General features: G+C 35.8%; 1 protein-coding gene and 1 pseudogene across 1 annotated transcript in view; both read right to left on the minus strand.

Moving 5' to 3' along the window:
- Positions 1-16,862, minus strand: part of PIK3C3 (phosphatidylinositol 3-kinase catalytic subunit type 3) — a 153,661-nt gene that overhangs the window by 69,021 nt on the left and 67,778 nt on the right. Inside the window, exons 10-13 of the mRNA XM_065889387.1 lie at positions 16,106-16,291; positions 7,744-7,898; positions 6,085-6,175; positions 2,359-2,426 (exon numbers count right to left, since the gene is read on the minus strand). Of these exons, the coding sequence (XP_065745459.1) occupies positions 2,359-2,426; positions 6,085-6,175; positions 7,744-7,898; positions 16,106-16,291 (500 nt within the window). The remainder of the gene's footprint in view (positions 1-2,358; positions 2,427-6,084; positions 6,176-7,743; positions 7,899-16,105; positions 16,292-16,862) is intronic.
- LOC136133138 (integrin beta-1-binding protein 1 pseudogene) lies at positions 3,490-4,089 on the minus strand (annotated as a pseudogene).

The raw sequence follows: 16,862 nt of genomic DNA on the forward strand, positions 1-16,862 counted from the left end.
TATCACAAGGAAATAAAAATATCTATAAAGGAATTCTTAGTAAATGATTTTTAAAATATATAAAACCTTAATTTTAAATACCTAAGAAGCTTAAAAGTACTTACTCAAACCTTGGCACTGTGCCCCACACATTTTTTTTTTTAATTTCCATTGAATTATTTACCCAGATTTTTATGAGGAAATATTTTTCCATAACACCAGTGAATAGACATACACTTAAGAATTCAGATTAGAATATGGAGAACATTAGGAAGCAAGAGGTTACATTAAAAGGAAATAGTACCTATCTGGTGATACAATGATTTCTAAGAAAAATTTTCAAAGTAAAAATGGTGATTAACAACTAGCCAAAACATTTTGTGGATGTATTTTCAAGGACATACTGAAAGTTACGGTGAGGGAAACGTGGTTTATGAATATTATATTAAATTCTAAAGTAAAAGCAAGGAACTATTTTTCCTCCCACTACTAAGGCCAACAGGAAAAATACAATTACAGGTCCCAAAGTGGGGGGAAAATGAGTGATTTAGTTAAGATTGTTGAAAGGGGAAAAAATGAGTGATTTAGTTAAGACTGTTGAAAGTGGTTTTTCTTCAATGAGAAGAGAACCGTGAAGGCTGAAACTAAAGAAATATTTGTTATGTAAGTAATGAACACCCACGTTTATTAAAGAGCCTTTGATTTATTTATCTGCTTATTGGCTACAAGGGCAGTATCCAGATAAGATTATGTTTGGAGAGTGGGAAAATGAAGTTAATGATTTGACCTACAGGACAGTTCTCCAACTCAGTCTAAAATACGGAAAGCAAAACACCTCACTATTCTTCAAAAACAATTACCTTTCAGAATGAACAGCTATTAATTTGTACTGTTTAAGTTAACCGCAGTAAACTGAGCAGTAAGATTAGATCAGAGATCATTTCTACAGTTAAAAAAAGTATCAAGTTTGGGCTTCCCTCGTGGCGCAGTGGCTGAGAGTCTGCCTGCCGATGCAGGGGACACGGGTTCATGCCCCAGTCCGGGAAGATCCCACATGCCGCAGAGCGGCTGGGCCCGTAAGCCATGGCCGCGGAGCCTGCGCGTCCGGAGCCTGTGCTCCTCAACGGGAGAGGCAACAACAGTGAGAGGCCCGCAAACCGCAACAACAACAACAACAACAACAACAACAACAACAACAACAAAAAGTATCAAGTCTGTCAGGAAGTTTAAAAAAATGTTCTCTCAAATGTACAGAAAGCTTCAGGTAGAGCTTACCCAACTGGCTCTGCCCTTTGTTTGCTCTATAAAACTAGATAAGGCTCTCTTGTCTAGTGTTTAATCCTTGTGCTTTTTTTAATTGAACCAAAATATTTCTCATTGTGGCTTAAGCTACTTGTTCTTTACACTTTAGAATTCTATGACAGATAAAGGGAGCCATGCTTCACATTAATTGTGTCTCAGTAAATCAGTTAGCTTTTCTATGCCTCAGTTCCTCTCTTTCTTTCATGTAACTCACTCAGGAAACCTGCTCTCATGTAAAATAGATACTTACACTTGCCCTATTTAACTTCACAGAACAAATGAGAAAAGGTCACTGACAATACTCTGTAAATGGCAAAATGTGAGATAAATGATCCAATCCTAGTTCAGGTTTTACCAAGTTCAGCTACATCATGCCTCTGCCTTAGTTTCCTCATGTATAAGTAACTTCAAATTCTAATTTTCTGTCCTTGCATGATTCCAGTGTTTTAGTAAATAATGTGAAAATACATACTCCTGAAGGACAGTGAAGTATCATACTTACACTACTTAAATAGCATAAAAGGCAAGCAGACATCAAACTGAAAAAAACGATTATCTTACCCAGTTTTATCTTAGATCCTGGAAAGTTAGTGAAAGGAAGAGAAACTCTGGTGCTAATAAGCATTTCCATTAGCACAGCTGTAAAGAAATACAGCTAGTGTGACAGGGCGAGAGAGAGGCATGGACATATATACACTAACAAACATAAGGTAGATAGCTAGTGGGAAGCAGCCGCATGGCACAGGGATATCAGCTAGGTGCTTTGTGACCGCCTGGAGGGGTGGGATAGGGAGGGTGGGAGGGAGGGAGATGCAAGAGGGAAGAGATACAGGAACATATGTATATGTATAACTGATTCACTTTGTTATAAAGCAGAAACTAACACAGCGTTGTAAAGCAATTATACCTCAATAAAGATGTTAAAAAAATAAAAAAAGAAATACAGCTAGATATAAATACTGCATAGGCTTTTGATGATTGCTCATACTTTATTTTAAACTGCCTTTTTGTTTACAGTATGGGAAAAAACAGTCTTGAACAGTGATGAGAAAATAAACAAAAAATTATTTCACATACCAGTATAAATAATTAGCCAGTGTTGAGTTTTTGCAGGCTCTTGATATCAAGAAGGTACACAGATCTTGCTGAAAGAATTAAAAGAAATGTATACATATTATATTACCATCTGCTATTAACAAGGGGGAAATAAGAGAGTCTACATTTGCCTATCGGTTTTCATCTACATATCTATGTCACAGATCGTATTTTCATGCATCCATCTATCCCTCCATCCCACCATCCAGTATTTATTCTAAACCAGGTGATATGTGAGAGGCTAAGGACGCCATGGTTTGCAGAGTTCCTTGTCCTCCTGGAAGCTTAACATTTGGTGGAGGAGAGAAGCATTAAAGGAAGTCACAGTAATAGTTTAGATTGGGAGGTCAGAAGGCAGCAATGAGGATGTGATATTTAGGCAAGAGCAAAATGACGATATGTACAAAGGCCCTGAACCTAACTGTTCAAGGAACTTTTAAAAGGCTCAATGTAGCTGAAATATAGTGAACACTAAAGTAAAGGATGCTGAAAAGGTAGGTAAAAGCCAAATTGTGAAGACCTTTAAGGTCACGCTACTGAGTATGGATTTTATTTTATTTATTTTATTTTATTTTTTTGGCTGCATTGGGTCTTAGTTGTGGCATGTGGGATCTTCGTTGAGGCATGCAGGATCTTTCGTTGTGGTGCACGGGCTCTTCACTGCAGTGTGCGGGCTTCTCTCTAGTTGTGGCATGCGGTTCTCTAGTTGTGGCATGCAGGCTCCAGGGTGCATGGGCTCTGTAGTTTGCAGCACACAGTCTCTCTAGTTGAGGTGCGTGAGCTCAGTAGTTGTGGCGCCCAGGCTTAGTTGCCCCGCGGCACGTGGGATCTTAGTTCCCTGACCAGGAATGGAACCCACATCCCCTGCACTGGAAGGTGGATTCTTTACCACTGGACCACCAGAGAAGTGCCTTTTTTATTAAAAAAAAAAATAAGACACATTTTAACAGAAAAACAAATGATTGCTATTTTATACACTGCATTTTCTTCAGAAAATCTAGAGCAAAGGATAGCTCATATTTCTATAATAGTTCAACACCACAGACTGAAAACAGAACTATTGAGAAAACAGCTGAACTTGCACATGAAGTCTACTTCCCCTTATTGCAGAATTCAAGGTTTCTCAGATGACAATACAGAGTCAAACGCAGTGGATAAAACTTTGCAGATTGCCTGTGCTTGTTCCAGGCTGCTGCACTGGTAAACCCACAGGCTGTATTCTTCGTTGCTGCCATCTGTGGTCTTCAGAGCCAATAAGCTTTTTCCTGCCCCCAGACCATCATCATAACAGATCATCCAGATGATAAAATATAGAGTGTGCCGATGCAAAACATCATACTGATCTGATGTGGATACTTTTATACCATACTTAGAAACAACTAATAAATTCTTCCTCCAGAGAACAAAAGACATCTTTCCATCTTGCTGGGTGACATCTATATAATTTACCAGGTCTAGTCGCCCTTCAAGACTTTTCCCCTCAGAGAATTTCAGTTTCTCAATGGCACCAACATACTTTATTCGAAATTCTGCACAGGTATCTGAATGACTGTTGCTTTGTACTGAGCTCTGGGTGTAATCAATATCAAGGCTTGCCACAGTGCTGAATCAAGAAAGCCCTCCAAGGCTGGAATCTACAGACTTGCTCCTAGTACTGATTTCACTATTCTGGGAGCTGCTACTGCTCTGTCGCTTTTTGTCTTTCTGGAACATCTTCCACCATAGCTTGATCCAGAGGCGCCCCCTACAGAATCGAACACTATTTTGTCGTCTTCAAAGGTTCCACAGACAGCAGTCTGCACAGATAGCTTCCTTTCCTTCCAACATGGTCAATTCTTGTCAGAAAAACAAGGTACCTCACCACCACCTGCGATCAGGGTCAGACACCCATCACCACGGCAGCCAGAGCCACAGCAGCCACCTCCATTCTGGATTTTATTTTCAAAGCAATCGCTACTCAACAAAAGATCTAAAGCAGGAGAGTGAGATGATGTGATTTACATTTTCTGAAGATGACTCTATTTGCTCTGAATAGTACAGACCTGAGATCAGTCAGGATGCTATTACAGTAGTCTAGAAGAGTAAACGGTGAGAGTGGAGATAGAGTGAAGTAACAGATTATTAAAATATTTTGGAAATATAATTAATAGAACTTGCTGATGGAGAGGAAGTAGGAAGGAAAATAAGAATTGACAGTAATTCCCAAATTTATGGATTTAGCAAACGGGTTGATTTGTTACATCACAGATGGAAATTCCAAGTGAGAAACAGGCAAGAGTGTGTGGGGGAGAGAGATGTATTTTGAAACATCAAGTTTGAAATGACTGTCAGATATACAGTAGAGATCATATTTGGAATATATGAATCTAAAACTCAGATGAGAGAAATGTGCTAAAAATATAAATTTGAGTTTATCACTACAGCCTAGTACAAGAGGATAAATTGAGAAAAGAAGAGGACCCTGAGGAACAATGAAGTGTCAAGCAGCGGAGAAAGTGCTGACAAAGGAAACCAAGAAGGAACAGCCAGAGAGGTGAAGAGGAAAACAAGGGATGTATGGTATCATCCAAACCATGAAAAGAGTTAGTTTTTCGGGCTTCCCCGGTGGCGCAGTGGTTGACAGTCCACCTGCCGATGCAGGGGACACAGGTTCGTGCCCCAGTCTGGGAAGATCCCACATGCCGCGGAGTGGCTGGGCCCGTGAGCCATGGCCGCTGAGCCTGCGCGTCCGGAGCCGGTGCTCCGCAACGGGAGAGGCCACAACAGTGAGAGGCCCGCGTACCGCAAAAAAAAAAAAAAAAAACAAAAACAAAGAAAACAAAAACGTGTGAATGAACTGATTACTGAATCAATCCCTTAGTTTTCAAAGGGCAAAATAATGAAACTGGAGGTGAATGGTTCCTCAAAGGGCTCCCCTAAGGATTCTATGATCCTGTAATTTAAAATTCCTTTTTTCAGTATTTTCGAATACATCAAGAGGTAAGCAGACAAGCAAACTCTGGTTAACAGTTAATACTGAAAACAAACGTCACTCAGTTATCAACATTAACTCCTAAAATTTTACTAAAAGCAATAATATATACATTTAAAAAAACAATCTTCTTTCTAATATCAAGTATGTATTATTTATTTTCAACATCCAGGGTGTGAAAGATTCTTCTCAAATTAGAAGTCTTAGGGAGAAAAATCAACAATACATACTAGATCAACTTCTGCAAATGCACTCCCAAATATAATTTTCAGAGTAGCACTAGCCAAAAAGACCTGTTGTACCTCAAAAATTACTCTGCTTAGCTAAAAGAACTTAATTTTTCTGTATAAGCTAAAAACAGCAGCTTAGTGTATTTCCCCTAGTATCAAAGTCATACATTTCTACAATGTAATCACAAACACCAACAATTACAGTAATGTTCATAAATGTGTTAACAATAAATATTCTGAGTTTCCTTAAAAAAATATTTAAGCCCAGTTTATTTTCACACTGCATTTGAATTCATTTATATGTCCAAAGCACCAATAAAATGCCTTGAACTGAAGATGGCACTTTTTGTTGGGAGGAAAAGGTATAAACATGCATCATAAACCAGGTTATTTAATAAAGTTGTAATATTTAGTTTATTAATCAAAAATCAATATTTTCAAGACCAACATTAAATGTTTATCTTGTAGGATCTCTCCTATAGGAAACCTGAAAAGCTTTGTACTCACTTCCAGATTTTCACCATCTGAACTTTCTTTTGTTTTAGATGCAGGAGGAGGGGAAGACACTGGAGGAAGAGGGCTGGTTATAATTTGGGAGCTGAAAAAATAATAGGAGATATCACTGATACGTAAAATATTCTTTCTGTAAGAGAAGATACACATTTTTAGCATAGTTCACCTCAACTGTGTCTGGTTAAAGCACTACTTCCTAAAGTATGTTCTGTGCAGCACTAGAGTCACATTATGTTCTGGAAAAAGAGGCTGCATAGTCAGAGAATACGGGTAATAGCCTCTTTGGGATGTATGTGCAAGTTTGCATGTATTAAAGTTTCTGATAAATACTATAGTTTTTTTTAAAAAGTACATTGTACTTTAAGCCAGTATCTTCCAAACATATTTGACCACGAGACAACCCCTACCTTTTTTAACCTTTTTAGAAAACATACATATTAGTGACCAGCAGACCATAATTTGGGAAATACTGGGTTTTAGTTTACAACCTATCATGAAATTTTAAATAGACTTCCAATAAAACGTTCTAGGGGGCATAAGTAAGACGAAGTTAAATAAGCATCATTAGAGACTGAAGGCCTCCAATGTACAGTGGAAGAAAATGTAAGGGGTCTCTTCTCATAAAAACAGAAAAACACAAAGCAGCCTACGTAAGAAAAAATGCTTTTTTCCTGTTTCTCAGTTCTCCTGCAAATGAAAAACAGAAGATAAAAAACAGCATTATCATTATGAAAAATTCAGAAATATAACCTTGAACTCACATGATAATCAAAATAATTGTACTAATTCAGATAATCTGAATTCTAGACCTCCTTCTGTCATTGACAAATCTCATGACCTTCACAAAACAACTTTATACCTTAGCCTCAGATTTCTTACCCAAATGTTCCTATTTATCTCAAATTTTAAGATTTTATGAAAAGCAAAATGGCAAAGCAGAAAGAACAAGGGCTATGGAGTCAACTCTACCTAATTTGCAAAATAAATAACTTTGTGCAATTTACTTAACTTCTCCTTAAGTCCTTCATATCTAAATTAGGGATATGAATACCTACCTCAGAGGATTACTAATAACAGGTTTAATATATGTGGACCATCTCTTGGTGTCTGCTACAGAGGTGGGAGTTCTTAATTGTTATTACTATTAATAGCTGACTTTCAATTCAACTAACAGGTTGTTTTAACTGCTGAAGAGGTGAAAAACAGTCAATAAAAAATACAACTTTACAATAAGATATTTTTTTTTTTTGCGTGAATAGCAATATCTGACACAAAGCACCATGTGTCAGACACTTTTCTAAATGCTTTATGTATTAACTCATTTAATCTTTCAACAATCCTTAAATGTTACTATTGCTATATCCCCGTTTTTAAGATGAGAAACTGGAGCCACACAGAGAATATTTAATTTACACAAGTTTACACAGCTAGTAAGTGGCAGAGTAAAGATTTTAACTAAGGAATTCTGACTCTATAGCTTGCAAAACACTGCCCTATAATATAGTGGTTTGTGTTCTGTGAGTGCACATGCCATATTCACTGGTAAAACTTCCAACTTAGGGTTCAGTACATCTGGGGAAAAAGAAAAGAAGACAATCTGAAAAGGTGGAAAACTATCAGATTTGAAAATAATTTCTCCCTGTATATCCGTACCTATCTATTTCTGCAGAATTTATTCCAGAATTCGACACACTCTCTGACACTGAACCCTGACTATCCTTCTTGGTGGGTTCTAATCCATTCTTTATGTCATCAAAATTTTCATATTTGAGAGCTTGGACCAGCTGTAATAGGTACATCAACAAATCCTGGAAAACAAACAAACAAAAAATAAGCTAATATTAGAAAAAATGCAATATGATTATAGACAAGTTACATCTAATTATTCCTAAATATCAAGCTAACAATTTACTCTTATCTACCACTTATCAGCTGTGTTACCTTGGGCAGATCACTAGGTTTCTTAACCTCTTGGTGCCTCACTGGGTCCTCACCTTTAAAATGGCCATAATCATATAAACCTTAGAGATTGAGTTGTGAGGATTAAATCAATTAATAGAAAAAAGTCACAGAATAGTGCCTGGCACAGAGTAAGTGACCAGTAAATGTCTTGTTTAAAATGGTATCCCACTGACATGTACACATTGCAATATTTAAAATAGATAACCAACAAGGACCCACTGTATAGCACAGGGAACTCTGCTCAATATTCTGTAATAACCCAAATGGGAAAAGAACTTGAAAAGGAAAAGATACATGTATATGTATAACTGAATCACTTTGCTGTACACCTGAAACTAACACAACATTGTTAATCAAATATGCTCCAATGTAAAATAAAAAAATTAAAAAAAATAGTATCTCAAAATCAAGGTTAAAACGAAAACAAAAAAGATTGAGATGGTTCATATAAAACTGAGAAATTAACAAAGGTTCCTTTTTTCAGCAATAGATCAGATAACGGCATTTTAGGTCTAAGATTACATAAGAAACTCCAAATTTTCAAGTGTTCTAAGTTTCTGTTTCATAATCTTTTCTGGTTGGGATTTTTAAAAATATTACCTTTTTTTATTTTAAAGAGAACTTGGAGTTTAAAGAGTTCAGAGTTTAGAGAATTTGGGTTGCTTCTTAAATGGAAAATACAATGAAACAGACATTTTAACACTCTTGTTTAAAGGAAATGTTTACTTTCCTGCCAACTAACAATAACGGCTTGAAGAAAACAAATTTCTAAATCTAAATTTCTCATACTTCTACTGACAATCGAAATAATTTGGACTAAAAAAGTGTCAACAGAGTAGTTTTTACTCTAGATTTAATCTTCAGAATGGAAATATTTCCTATCTTACTCTATAAATGTAGTTCTTAGCCCTTCCCAATGACTACTAAGAAAACTCCAAAAATTTTGCTTTTAAAAATAATTATAGGGCTTCCCTGGTGGTGCAGTGGTTTAGAATCTGCCTTGCCAACCGGTTAAAGCCCTGGCCTGGGAAGATCCCACATGCCGTGGAGCAACTAAGCCCGTGCACCACAACTACTGAGCCTGAGCTCTAGAGCCCGTGAGCCACAACTACTGAGCCCACGTGCCACAACTACTGAAGCCTGCTGTGCCTAGAGCCTGTGCTGCCCACACACTGCAACGAAGAATAGCCCCTGCTCACCGCAACCAAAGAAAGCCCGCATGCAGCAATGAAGACCCAACATAGCCAAAAATAAATAAATAAACAAATTTTAAAAAACAAAACAAAAAATAATTACAAACTGAAGAAACTCACTAAACTCAAAAAAAAAAAAATTTAAAGCATCTATTGTCTTCCAGTTCCAATTGCCACTCAGGCGCTTAAAACTCATAATTAGATAATTTGAGACTTCGTGACCATCAGTTCAATTTTAGTCACCTTTCCTTAAGCCCAGAAACCAGGTTAAATCCCTTGTAAATATTTCATGGACCACTCTTTCCTTTCATGTCTATAACAACTATGGCATTTGTAATTACTTGTTTATTTACTCTTTGTCATTTCTACTATTTTATAAATTCCATGAGGACAGACTACTTCCCAAAAATGTATTTTCCCTTGCTTAAACCAAAATATATTCTTTTCATAATTTTTTCTTATATTGACAGTCAACATTTCTTTTAATTACAAAAAGCAATATACATGATTTTACCAGTAAATACCATTTTTTCTCAAAAAAATTAAATGAAACGTTAACTGGCTTATTAATTCTTACTCAAATATATCAGCATCAGTGGCCAGGGAAATCAAATGACTACCAAAGCATCTCTATAGTGTTCTGTTTCTATAAACAATTTTTAATTGGATCAATAAATGTTTGATTTTCTATTATTTTATTTGAGATTTATGGCATCTAACAGCTAGGTATGCTTATATGCTTATTTTAAGAAACAAAATTACATAACAGAAAATAGATTAATCAAGTATCCTCCTTAGGAGGTATAAGTAATTCAGTTTCACTGCTAGCCTTGCATGCTTTGGAAATGCTGCTGAATGTATCACCTAGTGTGTTTTCCCAAGTATAGAAAAGACTTACTACATGAAATCAAAAACGCTGCATTGTTATTAAATTCCCCAGGAAGGAGAAATTTGGAAGAAAACTCCTCTTTTTAAGTCATTCATCATAATCTGATTATGTTAGTCATCTGGTATTCTGTATTCAAACTACACTTTCCTTCATCTGTATGAAAATGAATTAACTTCAGTAGTAAGTACAAAGTCTGTTTGCTCATTAAACAGGCACATCTTGGAAAATATAAAATTCCTCCAAGCATGAAGGACATAAGCATACAAGTAAAACAAAACAAACAAAAAATCATATTTCTATCTCAGGCAATTAAGTAAAAATTTCCCAAGAGCTATGAAATACTATCTAGATAGCAATCACCATTCTTCTCAAGAACAAGTTAATTCTAATGCTTCAGAATATAAATGCAACGTTCACTGTCAAAATCACTCCCATTTCTTATTGAATTAAGCGTAACTCTTCATATAGACATTTACAGTTCGACAGTTACAGTTAGATACATGGGTTCTGACCTTGCTTCCCAGACAGCTACATATATCCCACACTTCTGTTAAAGCAAAATATTTTCTATTTTTCCTGTACTTTTCAATCTCTTTGCCTTTGCTCATATTGCTCATGTAAACTCATGTTCAACTCTGAAAATTCTCTTCCTTCATTGTCTATCTCAAATGCTACTTCTTCCTCAAATTCTAATGGGGAATCTCTCTCCTTTTGAGCCACACAATAGTAAGAAATATGGCTTTTAAAAATTCTGAAACAGAACATTAAACAAATCAAATTCAGAAAAATATTAAAAGACTGATTAATATTTATTTTACAAATGTATGGTGAGTTTAACATTAGGAATTCAGCATCTATTTCATGCATAGTATATATTAAATATCAATGTTTTTCAGACAGCATGATGCTATACCTACAAATTACAGGGACCCACCTAACACTTAACAGAACTATCAAGAAACATCACTACAGACATTAGATAAAACATATAAACATTAAAATAAAAACACAGTTTTACATTTAACCAACAAACAGAAATAAGAGATAAAAGGGGTGAGGTAGTTCATAATAGTAACAATTGTCACAGAATAAATATAATGTTTTAAAATGTGAAAAAAAATTTATAAAATTATGACTGGAATAATTGTGTATCTCCAGGAGGGAAGATTTAATATCATAAAGATGTTAATCTTCCCTAATATAATATATAAATGTAATGTAATTCCACGTAAGATTCTGGTGGAGTTTTAAGAAAATGACAAAATTGTTCTAAATTTAGAATAAATATACAAAAATTATAAAGAAAATTGTTTAAGAAAAAAAGAAAGGGAGGGATTTTATCCAATCATATATTTCAAGTTATTATGAAGCAACTGCAATTTTTAAAAGTATGATACAAGCATAAAAACAGAAGGTTCACAAAGAATTATCAGAAAAAAGCATATGTAAAAGGCATATATATTGTGACAATAATTCTAATGTAAGCTACTTATTCAAGAATATGGAAAAACATATATTCAAAAGTCTATTCACTAAAATAGTTACAGCAAAAGATTAGAAAACAACTGCCTACCAGAAGAAGCTGACTGGTTAAATAAATTATAAAATAAATTTGCAGTAAAATATTATGCTGCTCTTTGAAAGGAATAAGGTACATCTACAGGTATCCATTAAGTCTAAAAACACAGTGCTTTCCTACAGATTAAACGTGCCTTTGACATCATTTGCCTTGATATTCATTTGCCTATGTTTCCAGACTTTATGGACACCAAATATATGTGTTGAAGATGAGAAAATATCCAAGATTATACTGTTCAATTAATAAGGCAAGTTTTTAACAATATGTATAGGATATTCCTATTTTTCTTAATTTTTAAAGAGGTGTAAATATATACCATACATGCATGTATATGCTTGCAATTTGCATAGAAAATATATGAAAAGATATAAGAGTGGCTACCTTTCTAGGGATAAAAAACGGCTGGAGAAGTGGAGTTGTTAAAGGAATATTACTTTCTATGTTACTATTTCGTTTACAATTTAAAAGCAAAGCGAATCAGAAAACAAAAGATGATAATATCATATAGTAAAGGAACAAACCAAATACTGTGGGATTAGGAAATAAACAAACAAAAATGCCATCTGCTTCCTGGAATAGTTAAGAGAGGTTTCTCAGAGATGTTGAGGTCTGTGCTACAGCTTTAAGGATGAACAGCAGGAAGACTCCACTAGGACGATGAAGTAGCACATATAAAGGCCTGGCAGGTCTAGCTACTGGAAGGACTACAGCATATTGAAAAAATCAGACTGCCCAAATATAAAACACAATATTTTTCATTCAAGTTTTTTGGTCATCCAAGATGTGGATATTTAGACAAAGTTACCTTTGACGTATCTTTGATGCTATGATTATATAATTATATTATATATCATTATGGGTTTGCCAAAAGGTTTGCTCATGTTTTTTCCGTAAGATGGCTCTAGTGGCACTTAGTTGTCTTTAACTTCTTTCAAAACAATTTTGTTAGATCGTATTGTGACAGCTGTCATATCAAGTATGCCTTTAAAAAAAAACTTATCAAAATTGGTGAATTTTTGTGTAGCCATTTTAATATTGAGGATGGAAGAAAAAAAAGCAACATTTTCGTCATATTATGCTTTATTATTTCAAGAAAGGTAAAAGCGCAACTGAAATGCAAAAAAGGATTTGTGCAGTGAATGGAGAAGGTGTTGTGATGGATCAAACGTGTCAAAAGTGGTTTGCGAAGTTTCATGCTGGAGATTTCTCACTGGACGATGCTCCATGGTCGGACAGACCAGTTGAAGTTGATGGCAATCAAATCGAGACATTAACTGAGAACAATCAACATAATACCATGAAGGAGATAGCTGACATACTCAAAATATCCAAATCAAGCATTGAAAATCATTTGCACCAGCTTGGTTATCTTAATCACTTTGTTGCTTGGGTTCCACATAAGTTAAGCAAAAAAAACCTTCTTGACCGTATTTCCACAAGCAATTCTCTACTTAAATGTAACGAAAATGTTCTGTTTTTAAAACAAATTGTGACGGGAGATGAAAAGTAGATACCGTACAATAATGTGGAATGGAAGAGATCGTGGGGAAAGTAAAATGAACCACCACCAACCACACCAAAAGCTGAATGATCTTCATCCAAAGAAGGTGATGTTGTGTATATGGTGGGATTGGAAGGGAGTCCTCCATGATGAGCTCCTTCCGGAAAACCAAACGATCAATTCCAACAAGTACTGCTCCTTATTAGACCAACTGAAAGCAGCACTCAACGAAAAGCGTCCGGAATTAGTCAACAGAAAATGCATAATCTTCCATCAGGATAACGCAAGACCGCATGTTTCTTTGATGACCAGTCAAAAACTGTTATAGCTGGGAAGTTCTGATTTATCTGCTGTATTCACCAGACATTGCATCTTCGGATTTCCATTTATTTTGGTCATTATAAAATTCTCTTAATGGAAAAAATTTCAATTCCCTGGAAGACTGGAAAAGGCACCTGGAACAGTTTTTTGCTCAAAAAGATAAAAAGTTTTGGGAAGATGGAATTATGAAGTTGCCTGAAAAATGGCAGATGGTGGTGGAACAAAATGGTGAATACGCTGTTCAATAAAGTTCTTGGTGAAAATGAAAAATGTGTCTTTTACTTAAAAACCAAAGGAACTTCTTGACCAACCCAATATATGGTTATATTATCCTCTGAAATACCAAAAGACATTTGAAGTTTATAAAACCATAAATGTTATACTATCCCACAGACAAAGCAAAAGCAAGGAGAAATTTTAAACCGATTAGAGATGAAAGGTACAACATGAATGATTTTAGTACAAAATTGACATAATATAAATTTACAATCCTTCAGCATAACTGTATGAGTACAATTTTCAAAATTCTGCCCCAGATAATTTTTTCTTCATAACTGTCAAGTGACATAAGCAGCTGTTATCACTATTTTTTGGATGGGAAACCGAGGTGAGAATAATATATGTTCCCAAAGACATACAGGTACATAGTCAGAGAAAAGACAAAATTCAAATCTTAATATACATCTGAAGAGTCAGTAGAAACTGAACTAAAAGACCTTTTATTTTTAAGCTAAGTATACACAAACCTCAAAAACACCCCAAGGGCTTCCCTGGTGGCGCAGTGGTTGAGAGTCCGCCTGCCGATGCAGGGGACACGGGTTCATGCCCTGGTCCAGAAGGATCCCACATGCCACGGAGCAGCTGGGCCCGTGAGCCATGGCCGCTGAGCACGCGCGTCCGGAGCCTGTGCTCCGGGAGAGGCCACAACAGTGAGAGGCCCGCGTACCGCAAAAAAAAAAAAAAACACCCCAAAACTAACAACCATATTTTTCAGTTTAGGATGCATGCAGTATTTCTATCATTATTCTTTACGTCATAACAAAAATTATAAAATGGTCTAGAAATAGTTCAGTACTTGCATGAATACTGTTAACTCCAGAGACAATCAAATGCTTAGCCTCTAAGCTTGTAAGGCAACCAAGTCAGGCAATCAAAAACAATGATTTACAGTATTTCTATTTAAAGTCTGAACCCATGTTGAGGGGGACTATCTTAACTATAGCCCAGAGGCCTTTCTGTTTGACTCATGTCAAACGTAGATAAAGACTTAATGACTAAAGTGAAATTTCTAATGAATTTCAAAACAAACATTTCACTATTTTAAATAAATATTGTAATAATTTTTTACTTGTGATATAGTAAAAACAATAACAGAGAAGATAATATGCTGAATCACAATGCTAGGAATTGCTCTTTGATAGCAGAGTGAAAAACATCCTATTCCAATAAAATTATACAATATCTGAGACTTACCTCAAAATAATCTAGAGGAGGGTAGGGAATGGGGAGGAGAGAATAATTGGTGTTAGAGATGAAACAAATTGTCTATGAGTTGGCAGCTGCTGAAGATGGGTAAATTATGTATGAGCATTCACTATACTACTTACTTCAGTGTTTAAATTTTATTGTAATTAAATACATATACAACTATCAACCTTAATAAATGCTGCATTTTGCTTCTTGGAATTCAGATACCACTTCGAATTCAAAATAATGATCGGCACTTCTATATATATTGAGGCTTGAGAAAAGTCATCCCATATTCCATAAGCCTTGCAGGCTAGCATAAACTATTAGGTTATGTTTGAGAACACATTCCCTCTATAAAAATTAGTAAGTAAAAAAATTAGTGAATTCATCTACCTTATTAGGAAATTACTAAAATTCAAAATCCAGCAATGTTTTGGGTCAACAGAGTTTTCTACCTTCCCTGGTGGCCTTATATGTATATAAATAGCCACCATAATTTTGTAGTCTTTCTTTCCAGAGGATTCAAAACCACCTTCAGAAAATCTACATATAAACATAATTGTCAGTAGCTCAAAGTTTAAAGGAGGGGTTTGAAAGAGAATATGATGACCATGCACCTCTATGCTTTAAAGGCCCCAAGGGCTTTTCAAGGCTACAATTAAATGTGGCTTGTTGTAGACTGACTGATAGAGGGAATCCGAATTATTCCCTAGCTGGTACTGCATTAAACCATTTTTCACTAGAATTCCTTTTTCCAGACAGAGCAATACAAGCTCTACTGCCAGGTAAATGTCCTGGGAGAGACTGGCCTATCACGTAACAGGTCAGGAAGTAAATTTTCATTTCAGAGGAGTCCTTGGAGGAATATTTTAATTTTGCTTCTGCAAACACACATAGTATATCCAGTTCCCTTTTAAAAATTTCCCTCTCTCTCTCTCATACACACAAACACACACACACACACACACACTCTCTCTCTCTCTCTCTCTCTCTCTCTCTCTCTCTCTCTCACACACACACACACACAACACACAGAGTCCATAATCAGGCTCTAGTTTAAAATGCACCCAGTTGAAGAGGAGTAATGAATAACAATGGACCTCATCATCTGCCTGCCGTAACCGGGCAACAGCATAACGCCTCACTGTTGGATTGGTGTAATGAGAGGACAACAGCTCCAAGGAATCCTCTACATCCATTGGCTTCCATTTTCCCAGAAGTTCCAATGCCTGTTTGGCCTCCTGGGGTAGATCCCAATTAACACATTTCAAGAACTTCGTCAAAGCCTAAAATCAGAAAAGGTTTAAGAATTAGAAAGGGTCAAGGGTGACTAGGCAGAGCTCAGCTTGGACTTGATGGCAGAGTCACAAAGTCAACGATTGACTCCTTACATAAACACTTTGTTTAGTGTTCAGTACACACACAATCCTAGAAAAACACTGCAGAATGAGGAAAAAAAAAAATCATGTTCCTTGTAACTATGTTTTTTCAGGTCAAACCACTATGAATTTTTAAATTTTCTTCAGCTTTTCTTCATTTTGCTTTTGTTATTTTAAAACACTGCAGACCTCAAGACAGGGAAATAGTTGATGCATGTCTCACGAACTCTGAGATACCTTAGAGAAAACCTTCATTTTACAACATCGGCATGTGAGACGTAAGAGATTGCAGCCAGTGAATGAGAGCCCAAAGTAAAGAAGGGCAGAACCCCACTCTTGAACACCTCCCAGAGTCAATGGTTTTCCTAGATACTCACATACAAGGACTCAAATGAAGTCAAATATGTATGTCTCTTTTACACAGAGAAGTAACTATTGGGGAATTAGTGTTTAATGGGGACAGAGTTTCAGTTTAGGA

This window comes from Phocoena phocoena, chromosome 13, assembly GCF_963924675.1.
Source record: "Phocoena phocoena chromosome 13, mPhoPho1.1, whole genome shotgun sequence".
NCBI classification, from domain to species: domain Eukaryota; kingdom Metazoa; phylum Chordata; class Mammalia; order Artiodactyla; family Phocoenidae; genus Phocoena; species Phocoena phocoena.